Source organism: Chelon labrosus, assembly GCF_963514085.1.
Source record: "Chelon labrosus genome assembly, chromosome: 10".
Classification (NCBI taxonomy): Eukaryota; Metazoa; Chordata; class Actinopteri; order Mugiliformes; family Mugilidae; genus Chelon; species Chelon labrosus.
The window spans coordinates 11,992,641-12,017,612 of NC_140360.1; the positions used below are offsets into that span (position 1 = coordinate 11,992,641).

The window sequence follows — 24,972 nt, forward strand, 5'->3', positions numbered from 1 at the left end:
ATTAAGCTTCCAGCGAGGCAATGCTATATGAAAAAAAATTCATGACTCATTTTACAGCTATAGAAAACTATCAGGCTATGGGTTATGTGCTGATAAGAACTGTCTCTGCAGCAGAGCGTTAAGACTTTCTTTGTCAGAGGTGCCTCCCAGTGTTTGCGCAACGTTGACACAAGGAGTGGTTTAAAGACGACAAGTATTCCTGCCAAGAAGTATTCTTTTGAATAGCCCCAAAATACAAGTTAAAGTGAATGGACTTTGTTGCCAGACTTGATATGATGGAATGTGAAAGTTTGAATTTATACATGGACTTACACATATTTATGCTGGACTGTGGGGGCTGGAAAGCAGAAGTTACGCATATGGAAGTGCTGAAACTTGAGGTTTTTTTATCTTTACAACAACAGGTGGCAGCACAGAGCCACAGCACTGAGTTTTTCTGCAAGGCAGGAATGACAACTGAAATTTCCCTATATATAGAGTGTGTGTGTCCTGAAACTACAGTCAAATGAGTGGTCACAGTAGTGGACAAGCTTAGTGCAGATGGACCAGAAGATGAGCAAAGAGCCCTTGACTCGCTCTGAGGTGTTTGGACAGCTCAGGAAGGAGCTCTACGGAGAGGAGCCATCAAGTCATTCCAACACACACATATTCATCATCTTGGGAGCTTCTGTGAGTACCACCTTTAATGTCTTGTTTGCTGTGGTCACATCTGCAAGTTAGAGTTGTGTTTGCACCAAATTAGAGCAGTACTAGATGAGTGTTTGCAGCGAGAGGGGCCCAGCAGAGTTTACACAAAGCCTTACCCGGAGAACTATTCACTGGGTGAATAATTGCTGCAGTGTGGGAATCGGAGAATAAAAGCCGACAGAAATGTGCTGCATTTACCGCACACCTTTGTGCGGCACCAAAAGAAGCGGGTCAAAGTTTATTTTGTTGTAACCAGCAATCTTATTATGGACTAAGAGTCCTGCAAAGAGTGTGTGTTTCAACTTCCTTGAAAATCTCTGGTCAGGTTTTATCTAATATTACTCAACAGTTCCACTCTCTCTGCTTCACCGTGACCACTTATTTTAAAAGTTTGCTTAATCTTTGGACTCTTTATTGACTCTTTTTTTTCACGTTCTCTCAAATCTGTTCTTATTTGTGCCATTTTCACAGGGAGATCTTGCTAAAAAGAAGATCTATCCAACCTTATGGTGAGTTAAAGTTGTTTGGTCACCTTGTATTATGAGGAATTTGACCCTTGCCCTAAATGTTCTGCACTACTGATTTGACCGACTGCCCCTTGTTTAGGTGGTTATTCAGAGATGGCCTGCTCCCTGACAACACACTGTTTGTGGGGTTTGCCCGGTCTAACCTGAGTGTTGAGGATATCAAAGCGGCATGTCTTCCTCATATGAAGGTATCGCGTTTAAGGCTCCTTGTTGGCTTATCTGTGGCAAGATCATGGCTTGTTCAGGGTGTGTTTTCAGGAACCATTGTTCCTCCTTCCCCTCAGGTCACTGATGAAGAGAGTGAGAGTTTGTCAACCTTCTTCAGTAAGAACTCTTACCTGAGCGGCAGGTATGATGACGGCAGCTCCTTTGACCGGCTCAACAGTCATCTGTCATCTCTGCCTGGGGGAGCCAAGGCCCACCGCCTCTTCTACCTGGCTCTGCCACCCAGTGTCTACCACCACGTCAGCACAAACATCAGAAACCACTGCATGAGTCACAAGTTAGTATCAGTTCAGTCCCTTAAAACAGTAGTTTGCATACAGTTTGATTACATTACTCTAATCATCTATGTCTGTGGCAGAGGCTGGAGCAGGCTGATTGTTGAGAAGCCCTTTGGTCGTGACCTCCAGAGCTCACAGGAGCTGTCGACCCACCTTTCCTCCCTGTTCACAGAGGACCAAATCTACCGCATAGACCACTACTTGGGAAAAGAGATGGTCCAGAATCTCATGGTGCTCAGGTGCTGACACACATTTTTTAGCTCTATATTGCGGGGCTAAACCTGCTTGACTATAGAAGCAGTCATTACCCTCAATTTCTTCCCTCACCACCAGGTTTGGAAATCGTATTTTTGGACCCATATGGAACAGGAACAGTGTGGCTTGTGTGGTCCTCACCTTTAAGGAGCCTTTCGGCACTCAGGGCCGCGGAGGATACTTTGATGACTTTGGTATCATTCGGTGAGGGATGGTACATTCAGAAAAATAATTCCTCCAATGGAAACTTGCACTGAACTTCTCTCGTTATGTAGGGATGTCATGCAGAACCATCTCCTCCAGATGCTCTGTTTGGTTGCAATGGAGAAACCTGCTTCCACCAGTCCAGATGATGTGAGGGATGAGAAGGTAACACTATTGACTGGACGACGGTATGGGTGTATCTTCATCAACGACAAAATCAGCAGCTTATTCTAATTACACCTCTCTGTATTTTTCCGTGTGTTGTAGGTGAAGGTGCTGAAGTGTATTGCTCCTGTAAAAGGGTCAGATGTGGTGCTTGGCCAGTACGTCGGAGATCCTGAAGGGGAGGGCCACTCCAAGCTGGGTTACCTCGACGACCCCACTGTACCAAAGGGATCCACCACACCAACCTTTGCCACTGCGGTGCTCTATGTGCAGAACGAAAGATGGGATGGTGAGGCTGCATTCCAGCTTTTACTTTTTCCTCACTTGCTCACTTTCTTAGTCTACATTTTGTCTCCCTTCTCATCCATCATGACTGTTACCCACCCATCAGGAGTCCCTTTCATTCTGCGCTGTGGTAAAGCTCTGAATGAGCGGAAAGCAGAGGTACGTCTGCAGTTCACGGACGTGCCAGGAGACATCTTTGGCGAGCGCTGCCAGAGGAATGAGTTGGTGGTGCGGGTGCAGCCAGACGAGGCCATTTACCTGAAGATGATGACCAAGAGGCCCGGAGTTTACTTCAGCCCAGAGGAGACTGAGCTGGACCTCACTTACAAGAGCAGATACAAGGTGCTTATGGGCTCATGTAACTCAAAGTATTCACTGTAATCCATCATTCAGAAACTGAAACTAAATTTAATGCAAAATAACGTTTTCTGTGTTACCTGTCTTGTATTAAGACACCGTATAGTTCACAGATGTAAGCTTGTATGTACTGTATGCATGTAGCTTTACCAGCTGCCATCTATTTGTAGAATGTGAAGCTCCCAGATGCTTATGAGAGACTGATACTGGATGTCTTCTGTGGAAATCAGATGCACTTTGTCCGCAGGTTGGTGGTATAATTTACTGTTGTAGTTCTGCTGTAGTGCACATTTCTCACCTTATGAGCTTAAACCACATTTACACAAATTCTCACAGCTTTCTAGAGCTCTAATTGCTAGTTTCCAAAAGGTTCACAGACATTTTGTCGTAAAGCTGTTTTCACTGCTGCTCCTTCTCTCTCAGCGATGAGTTGCGGGAGGCCTGGAGGATCTTCACCCCCCTCCTCCACCAAATAGAGGGAGAGAAGACACGCCCCATCCCTTACACATATGGAAGGTAAAATCAGCTTTATTAGACGGAAATAAATGCCTGATGCGCGTCATACTTCACTCATCATTGCCTTTCCTCCTGTATTTGTTGTGTCCGTAGTCGCGGTCCAAACGAAGCAGACGAACTTGTGCAGCGGGTGGGATTCCGCTATGAGGGAACATACAAGTGGGTGCAGCCCCACACAACCTGATGCTTTCTGTCACTCACATGCACACAAACCTGCATGCTCGTGAATATATTACAGCCACTGTAAGGACGTTTACGAATAATAAAGTTTACTGCAGTCACTGCCTGTTTGATTTTGTCTGCATGTACACAAAATACCACCGCTATTTTTTTTATCCTTAATCACACAAGAATAAGTGTGGAAATGTAAGTTTGATTCAATGTGTAAATCTGAAATTTATTACCAAATATATCAAGAATCATTCTTTTGTATTCACTCTTTCTTGCATACCTTTAAAGTATTTTAAAGACACAACACTATATTACATATGCGTGTAAACCAGTTTTCTGCTATAAACAGGCCTGAGTTTACAGTCAACACTGAACTACATTGTTATGCTGCTGTGGTAGTTGCTTTACTTCATACATCAGGTAGTAGTTATACCAGGAGGACTTGTTGGTCTGGTTGATTTAGAACCGTTAAAGGAGACACGTTTAAATCTCATACTTCAGGTAAGAAAAACTTCCAGGTAGGTGTTTTAAGCTGCATTCAAATCAAACCTGTAAATAACTGCTGCTAATCCCTCCTCACAATCAGTTCATCTCAGTTCATTCAGTTTTAACATTACCACATTGATTTCCATACCCACTACCTGCACCAGACTGATGTCTTGTCTCTTTGTCCCTACCAGGTCTGTGGCCTAACTGGAATCACAAACACACAATTTCTTGCACACCCTGACCGATAAAGGTCCAGAGCTCGGAGGACTGTGGGAAACGCAGGAAGGTCGAACATGTGTTTAAACAATTGTACCCTCCTTCTTTTCCCCACTTCCTTGTGTCATGCAATATTTTATTTTTACGGGAAGTTGTGTTGACACTGAAAGTTATGAACACATTCTTGATTTATAATCTAGTTCAGACTACGAAATGTTCCTACTACATGGCTGTTCTTGCACGACAAGAACCGATGTTGACAACAATGAAGCATAATCAAGGTAATTATTTTCCACATGAAGATGATTTTTGCCTTTTAACGTGTGATGGCATCTGCCATGGTTTTATTCTCTGGAAGTTCAAACGGACATGAATAAAATTTACAGACAAATACAAAACAAAACCCGGTTTCTTATATCAGGTTAAACCAGTCTGAGAAGAAAATTCTTGAGTACAGGTTCAAGTTTACAGTTTAGAAAAGAGAAGAGTTTGTCAAAAACACATTTAAGAATAAATAGATAGAGTCTTTTTCTATTGCATTGAGAAAATGTATAAATAACAGGAAGTCTTTGGCTATGGCTGCAGGGCTAGCTTTGCTTTTACTCAACTCATGAATGAGCCTAACCATGCAAACAGTCTATTTTTAACTCTTCATTATCCAAAATGTAGTTAAGACTATTTGTGCAGGATGCAGCTCCTTCAACACTCATTCAACTCCTGGCTGCTGCTGAGTATGGTTGCTTGGTCCTCGATACCTCGGGCATACAGACGCACCAACTGTCCGTGAATCCTGAGAGGAAAAACATTACACGTTAAAAAGCAGTGCAGGTACCAAATATAAAATAGTGTCGTCTGTGAAGGTTCTCAGTAATAAAGCAATCCAAGCTGAAACAAAGGCAAACGAACTTGTAGAGTTTTACCACTCATCCATGTTCAGAACTAAAAAAAGAAACTTGCATGAGAGGTGAACCGTCTTCAAGAGACCCCAGCTCCCCTTGTTTCAGCTTGTTTTTTGGATATAAAATAGTATGTTTGGTTTGTGTCTGACAGAGGTGAATGATCTGAATACGCAATTAATAAAAATGCATCTTGGCTTGAACTCTCTTACTTGCACTGAATGTCAGTGAAAGTCAGAATTTCTCCATCACAGTTCCACACTGACACGGCGGGAGCTTTTTTGCAGCACAGACCACACAGGAAGGGCATGGCCACTTTCTGCTCGCTTGTCATTCCCCGCCCTGTGGCTCTCTCTGCTAGATGCTGCTGAGATCCGCTTCTGCTCACAGTGTCCACATACGCTCCATCTTCTTCATCCATCCCACCGCTCGGCCCTCCGACTTCCTCGTGTCCCTCCTCCTCGCGCATTTCTGGCAGAGAGAAACGCACTGCCTTCACGCGATGCACCTCCACAAACGGCAGGTCAAACTAAGAAGAAGCAGAAGGCCGACCGGGTCATATAGTTTGTAAGCTTTTTAAGGCGAGCGCTGTTTTTGTGAAATTAATTCCCATACCTGATCCTGTGTGCTTGTGTGCCTGTGGAGGAACTTGAGGAAGGCCAGTGGGTGAGAGTCCCACACTAGGATGAGGTCCCCTGTGCCGTCCGCCAGGTGAGCCGAGGGAGAGAGGCCCAGAGGACTCCTGGCACATGAGCTGGACATACAAGTGATTGAGACACACCTGAACCTGCCTTCCACTCTCACCCACTCACCTGAAGAGACAAAGAAAGAGAAAGATGATGCTGCATTTAAACAAAATTCTGTACTTCCATTGTTGCAAAAGAGCGCAGTGGATCTCAAGTATGGGTCCATAGTGCGCCAGAGTTTACAATATGTCAGTTTCTTTTCTTGTGAAATTTTGAAAAACAAGAAGATTTGAGCAATTTTCTGAGTGTGATTTTAAGTGTACAAGATTTGTGCTAAATGGGGTACAACATGCAAAACAAAAACACTAGTTTTCTGTGTATGTGTGTTGTTACCTTCTGAGTCAGTGCTGGACTGGCTGAGGTGGGAGCTGTACAGAGAGCCAGAATCTGAAGAGTGTGAGAAAAGCCTTTCTGTGCTTCTGGAGCACACACTGCACCTAAACACACAGGCACACACACACAACGAGTTTCACACTCCTGGACGTCTGTGAAATAACAAGCTCCTCGACCTTGACATCCAGTCATAAGAGCATTATAAACCATTTGCTGACAGCCAGAAGCACCGGCCTCAGACAAAGACTTTTGTCTCCGCACACTTTGACGGGAGACCAGGGCTCATCTTTCATCTAGATCAAGTTCCTCTTGCCGAAGGCTCCTACGCTCCTTAAGGAGCACCCAACACCCCGAGTCCCCGCTGAGGGTGGTAGCAGTTACAGAGTCTCAAGCAGCGACTTTGAAACATTTCACTACTGTTTGAATAATAATGATGCCGCCCACATGGGCACTTTCTCTTCTTTCTAATTAAAACGTTTAAATTTCAAATCAGCCCAAATCTCAGATTACTTAGATTAGGACTCACACAAAGCCTGAGGAGTAAGATTAGTTATTTAAACTCATAAAACCTCAAAGTTCAACTGTTAAAATGAACTTGTAGAATCTGCCATATTTTCTTGGCCATTACTTCTTTAATGGTGTGTGCTTGTTTGAAAGTAGGTTCACCTCTGATGTTTGAGTCACATGAATCACAAAGTTAGTGCACAGTGACCCTCAAATAATGGTTAAATTCACCTCTGTGATGGAGGAAATGTGCAGCAGAAATAACCTGCACAGAGCAAATACTCTTCTTGGGAAATGACAGAGCTCCTGTGCTATTTGCAATTTTTATGGTGTTAAAACACAAACAAGAAAATAATCCAGTGTGTATACTTTCTTTTCATTTTGCCACGTATAAATCCGTCTTTATGTAATTATCTGTGAGTAGTTTGTGTTTTACCCTGAGAGGCAGCGGGTTTTATCTCTGGGGCTGGAAAGCAGTGGGTCTGCTGGTAGATAATGAACGACGCCTGTGTAGCTTCTGTTGCTCAGGTACACCACCGTGCCTAGAAAAAGGAGAGCAACTATGGTTAGCTAAAAACTGCACCAGATGCATACTTAAAAAAAGCAACAGTGGGTTTGTAGATAAATTTTTTTCATAACACACCAAGCCCTTTCATCTTGATCGTACAGTTGTGGGCGACAGTCTCAGTAATCTTACGCTTAAAATAAATATAGATAATCTACACTGCGTGTAATGTCACTTCTGTTCCACAGATGAGTCATCAGTCCACACCTGAGTAGTCGTATCTGAGAGGGCCCATCCAGCGGTGTTTTTCACTCTCAGCAAGTACGTCACCATAGAAGCCGTAGCCCAACAGAGACACAGAGTAGCGCACCAGAGCAGAGGCATGATGAACTGAGCAAACATCCAAAGGCTGGGAGTCTCCTGCAAGGCATTGTGGGAAATCAGAAAGATTATACAAGCAGTAATATGGAGGTCAAAGTAGGAAGTGGTTTTGATTCAACACACGGTCATTGATTAAAAGGGTTTTATAATAATGAATCCTCACCAATGATAATGTGCAAAGCTGAGGTAACAGGGTCAATGACTCCCACCGTGGCATAACACACACAGTCTGTGGAACCTACAACAGATACAGTGCATCAGGATGCGTGTGTGACAGCTCTAAATCTAACACCATCAGTTTATGAATAATTAACGCTGGCAACCTGCGGGGATGATGCCGATATGAAGTGGACAAGGCTGCAGGGCGACAGTGGGATCGTGCTCACAAAGGCCTGCCTCTTGTTGTGTCCGCCCAATCAAGCCGTGAAGTATTTCGCTGAACATGCCATCCCCGCCCACACACACCACACTGTTATAAACAAACACAAAAACCTTTCTGTTATGAAAGCACCTCCCAGCAAGCTTAAGCTGTCATAATGCTCTCTCACCACAGGACTTAGCCCGTGGTGCTCGTAGAGTTTACCCGTCAAAGCCTGTCAGGTCTTTCTTCAGGAGGTGGTCTCTGGCCTGGTCGGCCCGCTCCGTCACTAAACAATAAATACCAATGATTATATTATATGCCCACTGGAAATCTGGTTTTGTTGATCATTTTTACAAAATGAACCATTTTTACCTATGACATGAGAGCTGATACCAGCCAGCTCGAATAGAGGCGCAACCAGAGAATGATAGATCTGTCTTCCTCTCTTCTTTCCACCAAATGGATTGATGAACACCAACAGTCTATGAGGGCGTACAGGACCTGAAAAATACAATTGGAATATTACAAATTAGTGAGTCTGTGAAACTCCTGAGGGAGGATTTAAAAATGATTGAACATTAAGAGAGATATCACAGCTGTAATGTTAGCTGTCCATCCTTACTATGCGTTTTGACGGCCGTCCTTAGGTGTTGCGTCCACTGGTCTCTGAGGACACGACTGGGGCAGCTGAACTGGGTCCGGCCCAGTCTCCATAGCAACCCGTAGGTGCCACCACTGCTGCTACGCTTCACGTAGAAAACTGCAGGTGGTTTGAAGATAAGTAAATGAAACCATGCAGTAAAACCAAAACTTCAACTGCTGCAGTGACGGGAAGTGCCAGCCCACCTCAGACCAAATTATAAAGCTACTGTGCAGCGAACTTGCATGTAAATTATTCACACTCTGGTCTCAGCGGCATAAGACGGGCAATGATTCAGGCCGTGTTATTATTTAACTAAGCATTGACAGTGGCCCCGGGTGTGTGATACTTGAGAGTCCCCCCCCCCCCCCCCCCCAAGAGAGCTCACCTGTGAAATCTTTGTCCGTGTCCTCAACTGACTTCTGGGGCAAGATCTCCACTCGACCCTCCTCCACCCCAACCACCTCCGCCACGGGCACTGAAACTTTATTCAACAGCGAAAACCTCAGTGGACAAGCATCTTTGTGTACAATAAACAGAATATTCAACCAGGTGCCACTTAGTTGTTCCAAGACAATTTGATAAGTGGCAGCATGTTCAGTCTCAAGGAGCTGGTATTATATATGCTGAACAGAGCCACTGTTAACAGGGACACCTGCCAAAATGTCTGCTGCTGAACAATAAAGTGTGCCTGTTGTACATGCTGGCCTACTGGCACACCTTAAAGGAGCAGGGTCACTGTCAGCACTATTAGCTGTGTAAGAGAACTCAGAATAAACTGATTTTTGACACCTTTTCAAAAAGTGGGTGTTGTCCCTAAGAATCACTTCACATATTTCTGTCTCCCTTTTCTTTGTGGGAGAGGCAAAGAAAAGCATCGGAGGCATTTTGGCGCTGACGCAAAAATATAATGGACAACCCTTATATCACTCTTATGCATGGAGGTGCGTGTGTGCGTGTTTTTCCGTAGCCTGTATTTTCAGTAAACCCTCTCACGAGTGTGCTGTTAAACTCGTTCTTCACGTTTTCTGCGTGCACTCAGGGACTTAATTGAAGCACGCCCTCCCTGTAATGGCCCAAAAATGACACGTATGGATGTCATGGATGCTGTTTTGTTTGTCCGGTGTTTCCTTGCCTACTGAAATATAAAGTGCTTGGTTATTATCACTACGGTTCCCAGTGCGAATAGGAAATAGACTGTGGTTTCAACAGGTGTTACTCGGCAAAACATTTCCGTGCGTGTGCATGTATTGGTTTATTTTATCATTTGTTGTTTTGAAACATGCTCACAAGATAAGTGAACGATACAATCAGGAAAAGTTGTGACAGTGAGAATGTTCGTTCAAGTATAGTTTCTATATCGCGCTATTACGCGGGCTGGTGTTTGAGAGACAGTGCACCCACCTGTTTTGCTGTCTCGGTTCTTCTTGTCCACCTCGGTCCACTTGAAATGCCAGCCCGTCAGCACCGCCCGGTGTCTCCTGTTCCCGACCCACAAACTTGACTCCAGCCTCAGGTCGGTCTCCATGTGGAAAGGCGCTTTCGGTCGCAGCTTCCCAAAAAAAAAACACCACTTCCCTGATTACATTGTACACCCACAGTGTTTACATCCCCGAGAAACAGCACCGTGATCTCGCCTTCACCAACAGCGCACCAGAGTCCTTAGGTGAAAGTTCATCTTCCTCTGGATGGAGCTTTTCTTTATTCTCCTTTTCTCTTTCTTTTAAATAAAGACACGTTCAGGGCATTATCCCTCTAAAATGTTGAAGACACTGCCTGGCACACGGGTGTTATTCAAACAAAAAATCCGTTTCCTCTCCACTCCCTCCCCTAGTGACACCTGCTCGATTTGCATGTTGCACCTCTGATTGGATGCTGGAAAGTTACCTGAAGTAGCTGAGTCCTATACTGTGAGGGTCTGAGGTATCTGGCCTGGTACGATGTGGGACAGGAAGTGTTCAGTGTAACTAAAAATATAAGAGATAATTGAGGACAATCATTTGAAATGATCCACCAACATATGTAAACTATATGGCAAATAATAGGTGAAAAAAAATCCCCATTTCTATTGTGTGGTCAGATTATTTGTTACAATTTAAAGCAGAACAACAACTTATCGATGAGAATAGAGAAATAATAACTTATAATAATAATAATAATAATAATAAAAAGCTTGTATAACTGACTAACTTGGACTTGATCTGAGACTCCACTTGGACTTATCCCTAAAACAAAGTAACTCAGATTAACTTGACAAAAAAATTTTTGTTAGGCTTCTTTTGCCCCATGCACAGCGTGTATCTGAACAGTGGCCTCCCCTGAACAGTTTGAGATACTCATAGTCTGTTGTTCTGTGGGTAATTTAGTTTTTAAGATGTTCTAAATGGGCCATGCAAGATCAGATAAGATAAAATGAGATGAGACTTTACTGACCCATGTGGGGAAATGTGTTACTGCTGCAGGGCAAGATTCAAAATAGAATAAGGTAATAGAAGAAAAACTGTAAGAGTAAAATATATCAAGGGTACAAAACAACATCATGAATAATGGCGAACTCCAACAGGGGATTGCTCTTGAAAAACAAGTGTTGCAACAATGATATTCGCTGAAGAAAAATTTTACTCTTTTATTCTTTTTTATTCTCAAATCTATTCCATTTTTTTATATATAAAATACTGCAAAACGTTTTGAGGCTGGAACGGAAATGGACTTAATGACTTGAGAGTTTATGAGAAGTGTTTGATAGCTTATTTTTATTGTTAAGTGGTTTGGTAATGTACTGTTTAAATGCATTTTATTTTATAATGTCATTATACGCTTACATGTAAATCTTATCCAAACATGAAAATGAACTGCAAACTAAAATAGACAAGATAGTTGTAGTGGAGTCAAATAAGAAAAGTTTTATTAGTTATATGTGGATGTATTCTTCAAAATAAAAGCTACTTTTGGATGGTTTGCGTGCCAGATTCCGTATTTGCTACTTTTATTGTGAAGTCCCAGCACGCTGTGACCGGAAATGAATGTCGTTATTGTCGCACGCTCCTTCCCCCTTCCCTTCCTTGCTAGCAGGTCGACTTAGCTAGCTAGCGAAACAAGGTCCTTAAAACCTGCAGTGTAACTATTATGAATTGTTCGATCGGCGTAGTATAAATAATTTTCAATTTCCACAAACTCGATAAGAAGACAGCTAACAAAATGAACATACGAAACGCTAGAGTAAGTATGCTAAAATCATCTCGACAGCCACGCTGCTTCCACTGGTAGCTAAGCTAACGTTAGTGCCTGTAGCCTACACTTTAGCTGACCAGATATCACTGATCAGTGGTTTTACATCGTGTCATTCATCGTTATCACGTTTATTTTCACTCTTTCAGCCGGAGGACCTCATGAACATGCAGCACTGTAACCTGCTGTGTCTACCAGAGAACTACCAGATGAAATACTATTTCTATCATGGGCTGTCCTGGCCTCAGGTGATTGACAGTGCTGGTTCCCATCTCACCCTGCCTCTGCTAATGGCTCCTCTCCTGTCCTTTGACAATGCTCACACTCTGTTCTCATCGTTTCAGCTCTCTTACATTGCGGAGGATGAAAATGGAAAAATTGTGGGATACGTGTTGGCAAAGATGTGAGTATCTGTGTCCATGTTTTTAACCTGAACAAAGCCGGTGATGTGTAATGTTTCCCAAATCATTCTTAGTGACTAATTATTTTCAGGGAGGAGGATCCAGATGATGTACCCCATGGTCATATCACGTCCCTGGTGAGTTGGAACAAGAGACATCTCCTATTTCCTAGTTATTTATATTACAGGTTGTTTATTTTCCTGGCCTCTCTGGGGCATTAAAACCCTGTTCTCTGTCTTCCAGGCAGTGAAGAGGTCGCACAGGCGTCTTGGTCTGGCTCAGAAGCTGATGGACCAGGCCAGCCGTGCCATGATAGAAAACTTCAATGCTAAATATGTCTCGCTGCATGTTCGTAAAAGGTACTGCGCACTGTTGGCTTGTAGCGAGCTTGGTTTAGCTTTGTTTTCTGTAGATCGTGTCTTTTCAAGAGGCTGACCTGTGTTTTCTCCTCCACATTGCAGCAACCGAGCGGCCCTGCACCTGTACTCGAACACACTCAAATTCCAGTAAGTCTGCTTCTGTGCCAGCATCGTTTCAGCTTGTTAGTGTGATTCATTGTAAATACTCTTGGTGGTTGGTGTTGAGGCCGCAGCTCAGACTTTCACTAAAACAGAGAGGTCACGAGTAAGGCCACTAAATCAACTGCTTATCATCAAATATACAAACAGAGCAGGTATCACTGTGTGTTTCTGAATACATCAGCCGACGAGTAACACGAAGCATTGCACGCGTAACAGCAAAACATGCATGCGCTTAAAATCTTTATTTGAAAGCACTTTTTTCTCCATGTTTCAACGTTCTCAGTATAGATCTTTTTCGCCTAACAGTTCCAGATCAGCAGCTCACACCGAGTTTGTTTAAACGTTTCGATTCACTTAAAAAAAAAAAAAGTGTTGCTCTTAACACTTCACCAAAGTGTAGTCACACGTTTAAATACAAATGTCCTTGTCAGTCAAATCGTATCTTAATCAGTTCTTTTTTTTTTTTTTACAAAAAAACAAATAGTTTAAAGGATTCATTTTCTGTATTTTCCTGTCTGTCAATGTTGTTATTGTCAAATTCCAGTGCTGGTGCGTCTCTGTTCACAGGTCTGTCTGCACCTAAAAGATTTGTGTAAAATTGTTGCAGGGTTGTGCAAGTTCCCACTTCTCTTTTAACTCAAGTTCAGAAGAACGAGTTCATTAATTCCCAAGCTAAGTAATCTGCTGTACTGTAGAATCACAGACAGAGATTACGCTTAATAGCCAAGAGTGTTGCCTCGTGATTTTTACATTTAGATACTGGTGACATTTGGATTTATTCTTTCAAAGCTGGCGGGCACAATTTACATAAAATGTGAGGTTTTCGTTCAGAATCTGTACCGATTTATTGTCCAGCAAAACAAGCCGTGCCAGTGTTGCTGAAATCATTGTGGGTGATGTGAAACACTGCACGTCAGCGCCATTATCTTAGTTAATAATGATGTTGTTTCTTCACAGGATTAGTGAAGTAGAGCCTAAATACTATGCAGATGGGGAGGATGCCTATGCCATGAAGAGAGACCTGGCCCACATGGCTGATGAGGTGACTTTATTCTCTACGTTTATTCACCGTGGCTGCAGCTCTGTTGTTACCCCAGGAGACACGTTAAAACGCATGTCTCAGATGAGCCGATCCTGATCCTTTTCTTCCTTTTCTTCCTTTTCATCCCACAGCTGAGGAAACCTGGAGTGCGCGCATCAGGTCAAGAGGCACCGTCTGGCCAGAGCCCGTCGGGGTCCGGCGACCAGGAGAGAGAAAGCGAGAGAGACAGCGGAGGAGAGAGCAAAGAGCTGAGTGAAGTCAGCGAAGCGACAGAAAGCACAGACGTCAAAGATTCTTCTTCTGATTCACAATGACACTGCGGCCATTTTTAAAATCATCCCTCACTTCTGCTTTTTATCTGACATCTCTGGCTCCACAGACCACCACTCTCTGTGCATCAGTCCAACATTTCCATCATTGGTTTGTCTTAATTCTTTACCTTTTTTTTTCTGGAAAGAGACTTGGATAATGAATTGGTTTATTGGTCTAAATGAATTGCTGTTGTCACTACCAAAACTCTGTGAGATTTACAAAATTGATAACAGCCTGTGGTTTTCAATTTGGTCTCTTGTTTATTTAACAGAATTACAGCAAATAAATCTTTCAAATAAAACCGTCGGCATTTCAGTTATTCCAGTGATTGATCATACAAGCGGCTTTTCTTATCTTAACGTCTGAGCTTAAACCATTAGACAGTCTGGTAACAGCCAATCGGCGCTGTGGAAACATTTGTTAATGAGATGCATTATTTAAATTGACACAAACTCATCGTCAAAGTTTTGTTGAATAAGTTATTGTTGAATTATTGAGGATAGATATTACTTTTAGTTCTCATACATTCAGATTAAGTGGTAACTTCTTGTTTTGGTGCCTCCTAGTGGTGACTTTGGAAATCATGGCCTACAGGATGCTGAGAAATGGTGTGAATGCGACATAATAAGTTCTGCTAATATCATATTTTTCTACAAATAATACTAAAAAAATAAACAATATATGTAGGTATAAGAGATGCAACGCAACCAAACGTCAAACTGACACAGGAGCGCTTTCTGCTGGAAATGTCTCACCTCTGTACCAGAACCATTGCAGCGTTAAATACACAGTTAGCATTTCTGACTGAGTCAGACATAATAAGGCATCAAACCACAAATAATGTTGGCACTTCCTTCAAAATGTGTCCCTGTGTTACGCAGGGCCAAGAAATTCGGTGGATTTTTACGCCAATTATGCAACACCATCCTGCTGCCTGTGAGAGGAAGGAAACGGCAGTGAGCGCGAAGTACGTGGCAGATAAGAGCAAATTGTGTGCGCTGGTCTGTTCAGAAAGTTTGGACGTTTGACACCAATTGCAAAACGCTCAGTTTCACACCTCGGTGACATGTAACACATCTTCTGCTTCATGCGAGAGACGACAGTGTTGCCGCTGCTCAAAGCAAGTTTTTCAGTTCTAATTTTATAGCAGTATGGGGTTTAGTTTTGACATGGGGGGTGGAAGTTATTGTGGATTTTCTTGGTGAAGTATCAAATATTTTAAATAATTTAATCATAAGCTTAGTATGTAAGCGCCTTCCACTGTTCTCCAAGAATAGCCCAGACTAAGTTACTTCTATAGCAGCTGATTTCACTCAGTAACTGCAGAATAACCAGTGAGGAGGGACTAATCAGTGGAAACACCTGGTGTTCGATTGAACTGGAAACCGGCTGCAGCCTTCATGAAGGCCGCAAGAAAGAGAGAGCAAGGACCTGACTTGAGAAGGTTTTTTTTTTTTGTTCGTCACACTTGCACAATCACACACTGATGCCTCAAACCGAGTGTGTGAGTGAGAAGAGGGGTGAGAAAGAGAGAGCAACAGAACAGCCAGTGTGTGTGTGAGAGAGAGAGAGAGAGAGAGAGAGAGAGAGAGAGTCAGTGAGATGAGTTCCACTCCACCCACATCCATCCGTGTCCAATGTGAGGGGGAGGTGAAACAGTTGAGAGCTTACTGTGCCATTAAGTGGCATTATTTAGTTGTCTCGGTGTGGAGAAGAGGGTGCTGGGGACTGCTCTTCATCAGGTATGACTCTCAGTCTGGGTTCAAACTTTTATTGATTTTCATTTCCTGACCTGTCTCGCCTTAGCAGGACAGAGGCTTTGCCAGTTTAATGAACATGTTTTTGTACAGAAAAGTGCATGCTGCTGTGCTGTTAGGGATCACTCTGCTTCATTATTTCAGCTATGTTATTACTGGCTACAGACTTAGCCCTCGGGCTGTCAGCGTTCTCAGGCAGCATCTATGTGTTGGTACTTGTGACAACCCGAAGTGGGGACAAGCTTCGTGACTATTATAGTAGCTCAGAAGCTATAGTTGCGGTGAGGTTAAGGCTATCTTTAATAAAATGTTGCAGGGGACTGTGACGACAGGAGGTGGTGATTCACTGCTGATCGCACAGAGAAAGAATGAAAGGGCTAATGGAGCAGGGTGACAAGCTGGAAAAATGAAAATGAGACACTACACTCCTTTCTGTGGGGTGGGGGGGTTTTGGATGTGCTGAAATGCTGCAGTCATTTTAGCAGGTTGCTTGGTAAATGTCTCAACTGAAAGAGCAAGAGAGTGCACATTTCAGCTGAAGAGAATGCTGATAAGTGATGTTTGTCTTTTAAGAAAAGGGAAGTAAAGGAGAGAGCGATAACGCGTGTGATGATTTTGTACAAAGGATTATGAGCAAGCAAGAAAACACCCCTTCTTCCCGTTTCTGATGTAGATTAAATGTCATACATATTTTTTGTTCATGTCAGTGTCTAATATGGTTAAACTGTCGAGTGTTTAAAGAGCTGTCATGCTCGATTCTCACTCTCTGTTCACCCTGTTGCTTCCACGCTCTAAGAACGGGCCAAGACGTCATTTGGGGGGGGTTAGTTTCAGACATACAAAGTAATAAAAACTGAAACTTAAATAATCAAAAACGGTTTTTCTGTTCATTTTCATATTTCATATCTCCGTCAAATGTACCCTCATGTGTTCAGACCAAACTGGAATATACTATGAAGAGTCACAACCAGCGTACAAGTAGTACATCTACTGTAGAAGTCAAAAGTAGCTGCTTTGTCAGTGGAAATGCAAAGTGTAGTTGGAGTGAAACTGTAAACTTTAGTAACATTGTTAAAACCACCTGTAGTTTTCAGCACAAACATCCCCACGGAGTTGTAAGCCTTGCGGTTCGCACTATTTTTAGGGCAGCTGAGATGCTGCTCGAGCTATTTTTGCACCGGTGCAGTTCTGCTGCAGGCAACACATGCCAACTGGTTTTCTCGTTGTCTGTCATACGGGAAAGCACAGCAGACGGGTGGCCGGTTTGAAGAGATGTGTTACAGTAAGATGAGCATGCTCTTTTCGCTCTTTCCGTAGCAGGAGGAAGTTGGCACAGCCGGTAGAGGGAAGAGTACAAAAGTTTGTGTAGAGCAGCGTAGGGTGCAGCGGCGGGTCAAAGTTCCCGGCAACTGTTACCAGATTGGTTCAGCAAAAAGAGCAGAACTGTTTGCATGCACACAAACCGACTCTGCTGTTGCAAGACAGACGAAAGGAACAGAACTGAAATTTCACAGTCAAACCATAAAGTATCAAGTGTCTTTCTACAGAATTTCACCCAGTTGGAGCAACAATGGCTTCCCACGTAAAACTCCGGAAAGAGAGGGTTGGTACGGTGGACTATGACACGCAAATCAAAGGTAAAGCTACAGCTTTTATCTCCACCGCTCTAACAAAGCCAAAGTTCATGATATTCCACCTTGACTGAACTCAACGCATTATGTTCTTATGTGTAAAAGACCTGTAAGAACATTTTCTCACCCCATAAACAAGAGGCTAGAATGAGTCATGTTTGTTTCCTATGTGTTTCTTGTTGTTCTCATGGTCTGTTATGGTCCCCACCCCTTCTTCCTCTTTGTCTATCAGAAGTGCGTTGCCAGCTTGTAGACCAACTGAAGGTGTTGGATTTGCAGCTTGAGCAGAAGAGCCAACAGCTTCAAGACTTGACAGACTACCTGCGGCGACGGGGTGAGATCGAAAGCGAGTACGCCCGCTCTCTAGAAAAACTTGCTGAAAGGTTCACGTCCAGGATTAAAAGGTGACGGAAATCCTGCTCGCACAGTTATCGAAATTTGTTTGAGAAAGAGGTCTTGCAACATTTTTGTCTCTTTTGTGTCTGTCTTTTCTGTTAACAGGAAGGAGCCCAGTAGTCACTCTGTGGTTCAAGTCTGGATGGCCCTCCTGTCCCAGACCCGCCAGGATAGCAAGGACCACAATGGACTGAGTGAATGCTGCAGCAACCTTCTCATCCAGCCCCTCACACACTGTCTGGAGTACACACAACGCCTTGCCAAGAAGGTAATCTCACAACTACTGATGCACCTGCCACAAACAAACCATGTCATTTCTTAAAATGTATTTTAGCCACCTCTGCAATTTAACTGACTTGATGGTAGCTTTTCACTTTGGAATATTTTGTCTCTACATTTTCAGAGTAAAGAAATCTGCATTCAACTACAAGATGGACTACTCAAGGTTACCACAGAGCTGCAGACTGTAAGTGAGAAACCGAGCACCTAAGACGTTACCTAAACATGCAAAGGAACGTGTTGCTGTACAGTGTCTGTCTGTGTGCAGGCGTGGCGGACATATTACCAGTACCACGCGGACTACGTGTGCGCAGAGGGGAAGCTGAGGGAGGCAGAGAAACAGGAGGAGAAGCAGAAGCAGAGTGCGGCTAAAAAACTGGAGAGGTTGATAGAAAAGGTAAATAAATATATTTTGTGCAGTGTTGCGTGCATGCATGGCAGGTGTGAGGCTCTTTTGATTTGATTTTCTCCCTCATGTGCTGTAGAGACAAGGTAAAGTCCAAGAGATACACCTGAAGTGCAGCAAGGCCCGAAATGACTACCTCCTGAATCTGGCTGCAGCCAATTCATCCATGAATAAGTACTACCTCCAAGACATCTCTACTCTCATAGATGTGAGTGCATCAGTTCACCTCCTTATGTCTGTTCGAGCACCTCCGACTCTGGGGACATTCTGGGGACCAATCAGTTCCAATAAACAAAGTTTTAAAATTATAATTCTTTGAGTATCATCATGATCTGAAAGCTCCCAAATGAAATGGGTGACATTGTCTTTCTCCTGTAGTGCGCAGACGTAGGGTACCACGTCTCTTTGGGCCGTGTGATGCAGGCCTACCTGTCCAGGCGGTGGCGGAACCAGCAGAACCTCGGCACGGGCCTGCAGCAGCTCCAGGCGGCCGTGTCTGGACTGGATCAGAGCCAGGACAGGGACACCCTCCTGAAGGACCACTACAACACCTTCTCTATGCCCGTTCGCTTCCAGTACCAGCCCCACGACGGGGACCAGGTGTGTGTTTTGATTTGAACGACCTAGACGTATACTTTTATTAAGCGGATTATTCTTCTGTGAGGACCGGCTGTTTACATCCTTGTGTCTCTCAGGTTTCCGAGGTCAGCGCGGAGGGCGAGGTGAGATGCGAGCTGGAGATAAGATTCGTACAGATACAAGCCCGACTGAAAGCCGTCACCCAAGAAGCGGAGGAGGTAAAGAGTATATTGCACAATTCTTAGCTCATCATTATGTTTTTGTTTTTTGTTTCTCTTAGTCCCTCTACACCTAAATAACTTATGAAGTAACAACTTACTCACTTTCCTTGATCTAATTTTACTGAGGCAGATAGAAAATGTCATGGGCTCAAGGAAGTGGTAGGTTTGCTATTTTCTGACTGGTACTTTAAAACAGCCCAATGTTGTATATTTAGCCCAGTGTCAAGTATCTGAGTCATCAATATTCTCTTTTGAGTGTTACTGTGAATTCATTCACTTCAACGCTTTGTCATACAGGCCAGCAAGAGCATGTCAACAGTCGAGGGTTCCCTGCTGGAAGGCATCGGTGACGACGATCTGGAGCTCAACAGCGGCAGTGGTTCGTCTCAGGAGGGCAGCACTGAGAATCTGACAGTCAGGCCCAGTGTGGCGCGACGCAGGGCCAGCTTGCAGGAAGTAGAAAATCTCTACTTCACAGTGAGTCCTTTTTCTTTTTAAAGTCATTGACTATTTTGATCGAACCACAGTGACCGGTGGTGACAATAATGACGATGTGATTGCTTTTATAGAAAGTAAAAGAGTACCTTGTGGGCAGTTCGCTGGTGTCTAAACTGCAAGCAAAGCATGACCTGCTTAAAGAGGCTGTAGAAAAAGGTATCACTTCTGCATTTTTCATAATACCACAAGGCAAACTGCTGACCCACAGTATCACTTAAACAGTTGCTGCATTGTGGGGTATTACTTTTCCACTGAGTCGTTGTTCCCCTTTTTTTTTTTTTCTCATCACCAAATAAAGCATTTGCTGTATTTCTCATTTCTCGTGTTCTTACAAAGACTTCTTTTATTTTTTTTTTCATCCTAGCTGAATCATCAAATGGACATCGGCCGAGGTATGAATAGAAATGGAACAGAAATGTTTTAAATGGCCAAACTGTAGATGCTAAACAGTTGTTGTTGTTTACTGTGTCTTCATGCCGTTCTGCAGACACACTGGAAAGTCCTTGCGTGCCCGAAAGAATCTCTCAAGTGGCAATTTGATGCACAACCAAAAGCTTTTCAGTGGAGACATGCTGTCCTTTATACAGGTAGCTGCCATCATTTTCCCTTTCAGCACGTCTCTTTTGTTCTATAATTTTATATAATCAGGCAGCTATGATTTATGGGTTTGTGAAATTCATTGCTAAATGTGTTTCATTCAGGAATCGGGACAACGGATTCCAGTTGTCGTGGAAAGCTGCATCCGCTATATCAACCTCAACGGTGAGTGCTGAGGACTGAAGGAACATGGAGTAGATGCACATTTCAAGTTTTTGTTCAACCTTCAGAACAGTGTTCTCATGAAATAATCACTGTGGCATGTGACTTGTGTCTTCCTCTTCTAACACTGACGTAACACTTCCTGATAGCCTCTACTTCTCTAGAAACAAAAAGTACAATTTTTATATGAGTGAAATGAAAGTGTTTCACTCGTATAAGTATATATAAGTGCACTGAGGAATTCCAATGATACGTCTGCCTTTCAGGTCTCCATCATGAAGGAATATTTAGAGTGCCAGGGTCTCAGGTGGAGGTCAATAACCTGAGGGATGCATTTGAGCGAGGTAGGCCTGTGTGTTTTGTGTGCGTGCTTACAGAGCAGATCTGCCCACCATGGAGCATTAATAATGTGGGGCAGTGTGCCGTGGGCTTCCCCTGCAGGAGAGGACCCCCTGGACGAGCGCCGCTACGACCTGGACTCTGTGGCTGGAGTGCTGAAGCTCTACTTCAGGGGTCTGAACAATCCGCTCTTCCCCATCGACAGCACCAACCAGCTCCTGGAGCATGCCCGTGAGTGTGAGCGCCAAGGAGATGAACGCGGCTGAAGGTGCACAGCAGCTTACCTTTCTTTTACTTCCTTTTTTATTTCTCAGAAATAAAGAACGAGGCAGAGATGGCGGCTCAGCTCAAAGCGGTGATCTCATCCTTCCCTGAGCCTGTCATCATTGTTATGAGATACCTCTTTGCCTTCCTGCATCAGTGAGTATTTTAACTCCCTTCACTAGCTGAATATGAAAATGTCTCTTTACAGAATGAGGAAGAATCAAATTTCCAGCTGGCTGAAGTTTTATTAGATGCGACAGATGGATGAGAGGGATTTTTTTTCACATGGTATTTTTGTCAGATATGCACGACCAGCTCATGTCCACAGGGGCTGCTCATATTGATGTGGAAAATTACATGTTTTGACATTTATACACAAGACAATTGGACAAAACAAGAATTCTTTCTTTAGTTCTTTTTGGGCTTTTTGTTTCACACAATATTTCCAGCAGAGCATTATTGTTTACTATGTGTGGATACTGGATTAGTGCTATAGAAAACAAACATCAGGAAATGTTTGTTTCACTGCAGGCTTCTTTTCATTTTTGTCCCATTTTCTGTGCTCCCTGCCCCCAGCGTGTCTCAGTATAGCGACGAGAACATGATGCAGCCGTACAATTTGGCCGTGTGTTTCGGCCCCAGCCTGGTGAGAGGGGCTCAGGATGACGATGTCGTCACCCTGCAGCCTCAGATCAACGGCCTGGTGAAGAGCATGATCATACAGCACGAAAGCATCTTCCCGGGTCAGAGTGAAGTAGAGGGACCAGTGTACGAGAAATGCATGACACTAGAGGAGGAGGACTGGTGAGATGAAAAATGTTTTAAATCAAACATGTTAAAAGAAACGTAAGGTGGAGTGGTTATTTGAGCGTGTTCTCTTCACAGCGAGCCCATCAATGACGAGGTAGATGCAGAGTACAGTCACAGCAAAGATGGTCAGTTAATTCGCTCGTTCTGCTTCTTTAAAGCTATGGTGGCGTCTTTGTAGTATAAACTGCTAATGTGGTCTTGCTACAGATTTGGAAATAGGATCATCAGGAGACAGCAGCACGAGCGTGTCAGCTGCACCGACGCAGAAAAAGGCTGAACGCCCTCGGGCCAACAGCAGCGGCGCCATAGAGCACAATAGGTCACCATCAGGGGGCAGCATCACTTCAGGGGGAAGGTTAATGCTTCAGATTCCTGTAGGGCAACAGTACAAAAGGAGGATGCCTTCTCCTGGTTATGTGCGCAGACCGTAAGTAACACTGAAAGACTTATGTGAGGAAAATAATATTCAGGGTTTTCTGATTTCTTTCATTTTTTTTGTTTTCTTTCCGCAATCAGATCTAATCAAAACTCGTCGTCAGAGGATATACCCGTTCAAGTAGACAAGGTTTGTATGGATTCTCATTTAACTTTTCTAGCAAGGCATTCGAAACTCTAAATGTTGAATCATGAGGCATCTTTAGAATAATCCATCAATTATGCAGCTGTAAATGTTGTCCAGTCCAAATGGTAAACGGCCTTGTTTTTATGTAGTGCTTTTCTACCTATTGGTATGCAAAGTGCTTTACAGTCACAGATGCATCGACCCATTCGCTCACATAAACACCTACATGGAAGCAACTGGGGGATTCAGTGTCTTGCTCAAAGACACTTCGGCATGTAGCACATATTGGGGATCGGGTTTGTGGACAACCCGCTCTACCTACTGAGCCACAGCCACCCCGAATGCTCTGCAGCTCTGGCTGACCTGCACTTTAGAAACTTTGTCTTAATGATGTAAAGACCAATAACTATTAAGCAAGTATCTCACTTGAGAAAGAAACCACCAGCCACTGATTTTTCACAATCAGCCTACCTAAAATCAGTTGAACGCTTATAAACTAGTTATGACTCTCAAACCTCCTTGGTGTCTAACAGAAAGTGACAACAGAACATTAAACAGAAGCCGTTGAGCGTAGGAGTGCGGAGAACAAAGACGGTTTTGTTCTCTCTCCCACATCAGCATTGTTTGTTTCATATTTCAGGACGTCTGTCGCCAGATGGACTCGGTCTTCAAGGAGCTTCTTTCACGTCAAGCGCCGCAGGATCCCCCCTCCACCGTCTCATCACCCCCACCCCAAGTTCCCCAAAAGAAAGGGAAGAAGGACGGACGCAAGGGAAGAGGAGCGGGGCTCTTCAAAGCAGCAGATTCAGTGAATTGAGAGGGCTGGCATCAGCAGATGACGGGAAAAGAGGGAGATGATACTAATGAAAGCTGAGGTGTAGTGTGAGGGGCTCTGACAGTAGCTTTCAGCACATCTGTTTCTAGAAAACTGAGAGCACCGACCCGTAATCCCATTTCTTGGCTTCTTTCCACAGGCCTCGTTCATGTTTAGTGCAGTAGATCTCTAATGTGACTGCAGACCAGTGGAAACTGTGAATTACTTGAAATGCGCTGTGTTTGTGTACAGTGATTATGCAACTTTATATCTGCATCTGTGTAGGTGTTGATATACGACAAACAAATCTGAAACGGTTTCCGGTTTAAGCCAAATTTCTCTCCATTTTTAGTTTTTATTTTTTAGTCAGCATACACATCTACAAATGCAATCTTCATCAAAGGTCTCTTGAAATGTAAGAGTCACAACATTGACAAAAGAAACTGTGAATACTGTAGTTGTACATATGAATGATTTCTAACTAATTCACAGTTTATAGTTTCTCTGTGTGTATATATAGACTACATGCCAAATAAATAATTTGTTGATTCTCTGGGGATTTTTTTTAGTATGAGCACAGGAAAATATGTGTGTGCATAAGGTGTTTATTTTACTGCAAACTGGTGTTTTATATGAGTAAACTGTGCTCCAGCTGCTCCTGGGGAATCCTGAGGTGTTCCCACATCAGATGAGCTATATTTTCTCCTGTAAGTTGGCTGTGCCTCTGGGGGAAGGTGTATATAGGATATCTATAATGGCTGCTCGTATTTAGAATCACATTCTTCCTGTCACCAGAGCTCATGAAAATGTGTGAGGGATGGAATGAAATGCAAAAGCTTTGCCTTCAGGCTTATCTCCACTTCAGTAGTCTGGTACAACATCTGCATTACTGCTGCACAAATCCACCTGTCATAGTCTTGTCCCATTTTACCCTCATCAATTAACAAGATCCTGGGATAATTCGACTTCTGCAACTCACTCCCAGAACATCTCTTTTACTGTGAGGAAGCAATCCAGTGGAGAATTGTGGCTTTGACGATGAGTTACTTTCATCCCAGCTACTTCACCCTGGCTGCAAACCTCACCAGTGCATGATGCGCCATGGGCTCAAGGTGCACTGCTAAGGTTTGCAGCCAGCTACTTCACAGGCTGCAAACCCCACAAAAATCCCACAAGTGCATGCTGTGAACAGTTGAAACCAATGTAATCACATGGTCTGCAAAGAGAAGAGAGGAAATTCTGATGTCCACAAACAGCCCACACACTTCCCCCAACAGAAAGTGTGAAAAAGAATAACTCTGATGCCACAACAAACTGGCAACTTGTTTCACTTCCTTGTAAGAGTGGGCATGGCGATAGCTTTCTTATGTATCAGTCAAATCAAACCAGTAACCATAATGCTACAGTACCTT

At 43.5% G+C, this 24,972-nt stretch overlaps 4 protein-coding genes across 4 annotated transcripts; 3 read left to right on the forward strand and 1 right to left on the reverse strand.

Moving 5' to 3' along the window:
• Window positions 1–12: 12 nt before the first annotated feature.
• LOC311494778 (glucose-6-phosphate 1-dehydrogenase-like) lies at window positions 13–4,494 on the forward strand. Its single transcript, XM_084554000.1, has 11 exons — window positions 13–669; window positions 1,159–1,196; window positions 1,294–1,716; window positions 1,798–1,956; window positions 2,051–2,176; window positions 2,248–2,341; window positions 2,444–2,630; window positions 2,733–2,968; window positions 3,154–3,230; window positions 3,407–3,499; window positions 3,593–4,494. Exons 1-11 carry the CDS (start codon window positions 541–543, stop codon window positions 3,681–3,683), a joined length of 1,653 nt encoding a protein of 550 aa, XP_084410126.1. The 5' UTR covers window positions 13–540; the 3' UTR covers window positions 3,684–4,494.
• An 85-nt stretch (window positions 4,495–4,579) lies between these two features.
• On the reverse strand, window positions 4,580–10,806 carry LOC311494879 (ceramide kinase). Its single transcript, XM_084554141.1, has 13 exons — window positions 10,146–10,806; window positions 9,130–9,225; window positions 8,724–8,861; window positions 8,474–8,602; window positions 8,324–8,387; window positions 8,064–8,209; window positions 7,904–7,978; window positions 7,627–7,779; window positions 7,291–7,396; window positions 6,351–6,454; window positions 5,887–6,083; window positions 5,484–5,800; window positions 4,580–5,165 (listed from the first exon to the last, which is right to left on the reverse strand). Exons 1-13 carry the CDS (start codon window positions 10,267–10,269, stop codon window positions 5,075–5,077), a joined length of 1,740 nt encoding a protein of 579 aa, XP_084410267.1. The 5' UTR covers window positions 10,270–10,806; the 3' UTR covers window positions 4,580–5,074.
• A 969-nt stretch (window positions 10,807–11,775) lies between these two features.
• Window positions 11,776–14,561, forward strand: naa10 (N-alpha-acetyltransferase 10, NatA catalytic subuni). The gene is made up of 8 exons (XM_084554264.1): window positions 11,776–11,960; window positions 12,119–12,217; window positions 12,314–12,372; window positions 12,462–12,507; window positions 12,614–12,729; window positions 12,832–12,876; window positions 13,849–13,933; window positions 14,065–14,561. The coding sequence occupies exons 1-8, from the start codon at window positions 11,940–11,942 to the stop codon at window positions 14,245–14,247; spliced, it is 654 nt and encodes a 217-aa protein (XP_084410390.1). The 5' UTR covers window positions 11,776–11,939; the 3' UTR covers window positions 14,248–14,561.
• Window positions 14,562–15,819: 1,258 nt separating this feature from the next.
• LOC311494358 (SLIT-ROBO Rho GTPase-activating protein 3-like) lies at window positions 15,820–24,111 on the forward strand. The gene is made up of 22 exons (XM_084553368.1): window positions 15,820–15,987; window positions 17,550–17,639; window positions 17,866–18,037; window positions 18,135–18,297; window positions 18,433–18,495; window positions 18,577–18,705; window positions 18,794–18,922; window positions 19,093–19,314; window positions 19,410–19,511; window positions 19,812–19,991; window positions 20,084–20,168; window positions 20,377–20,404; window positions 20,500–20,599; window positions 20,714–20,774; window positions 21,038–21,115; window positions 21,213–21,341; window positions 21,425–21,530; window positions 21,951–22,178; window positions 22,260–22,309; window positions 22,392–22,611; window positions 22,701–22,749; window positions 23,387–24,111. The coding sequence occupies exons 2-22, from the start codon at window positions 17,573–17,575 to the stop codon at window positions 23,561–23,563; spliced, it is 2,538 nt and encodes an 845-aa protein (XP_084409494.1). The 5' UTR covers window positions 15,820–15,987; window positions 17,550–17,572; the 3' UTR covers window positions 23,564–24,111.
• The last annotated feature ends 861 nt before the right edge of the window (window positions 24,112–24,972 follow it).

Bases quoted from the DNA above. Each gene is read 5' to 3' on its own strand.
- LOC311494778 (XM_084554000.1), top strand. From the start codon at position 541: ATGGACCAGAAGATGAGCAAAGAGCCCTTGACTCGCTCTGAGGTGTTT. The intron at 1,197-1,293 runs GTGAGTTAAAGT...CCCCTTGTTTAG, and splicing joins AAGATCTATCCAACCTTATG to GTGGTTATTCAGAGATGGCC. The intron at 1,717-1,797 runs GTTAGTATCAGT...TGTCTGTGGCAG, and splicing joins AACCACTGCATGAGTCACAA to AGGCTGGAGCAGGCTGATTG.
- LOC311494358 (XM_084553368.1), top strand. From the start codon at position 17,573: ATGGCTTCCCACGTAAAACTCCGGAAAGAGAGGGTTGGTACGGTGGAC. The intron at 20,405-20,499 runs GTATGAATAGAA...GCCGTTCTGCAG, and splicing joins TCAAATGGACATCGGCCGAG to ACACACTGGAAAGTCCTTGC. The intron at 21,342-21,424 runs GTGAGTGTGAGC...TTTATTTCTCAG, and splicing joins CCAGCTCCTGGAGCATGCCC to AAATAAAGAACGAGGCAGAG.
- LOC311494879 (XM_084554141.1), bottom strand. From the start codon at position 10,269: ATGGAGACCGACCTGAGGCTGGAGTCAAGTTTGTGGGTCGGGAACAGG. The intron at 6,455-7,290 runs GTAAAACACAAA...CTGTGTGTTTAG, and splicing joins AAAACCCGCTGCCTCTCAGG to GTGCAGTGTGTGCTCCAGAA. The intron at 6,084-6,350 runs GTAACAACACAC...TTGTCTCTTCAG, and splicing joins GTCCAGCACTGACTCAGAAG to GTGAGTGGGTGAGAGTGGAA.
- naa10 (XM_084554264.1), top strand. From the start codon at position 11,940: ATGAACATACGAAACGCTAGA. The intron at 12,218-12,313 runs GTGATTGACAGT...TCATCGTTTCAG, and splicing joins ATGGGCTGTCCTGGCCTCAG to CTCTCTTACATTGCGGAGGA. The intron at 12,730-12,831 runs GTACTGCGCACT...TCCACATTGCAG, and splicing joins TCGCTGCATGTTCGTAAAAG to CAACCGAGCGGCCCTGCACC.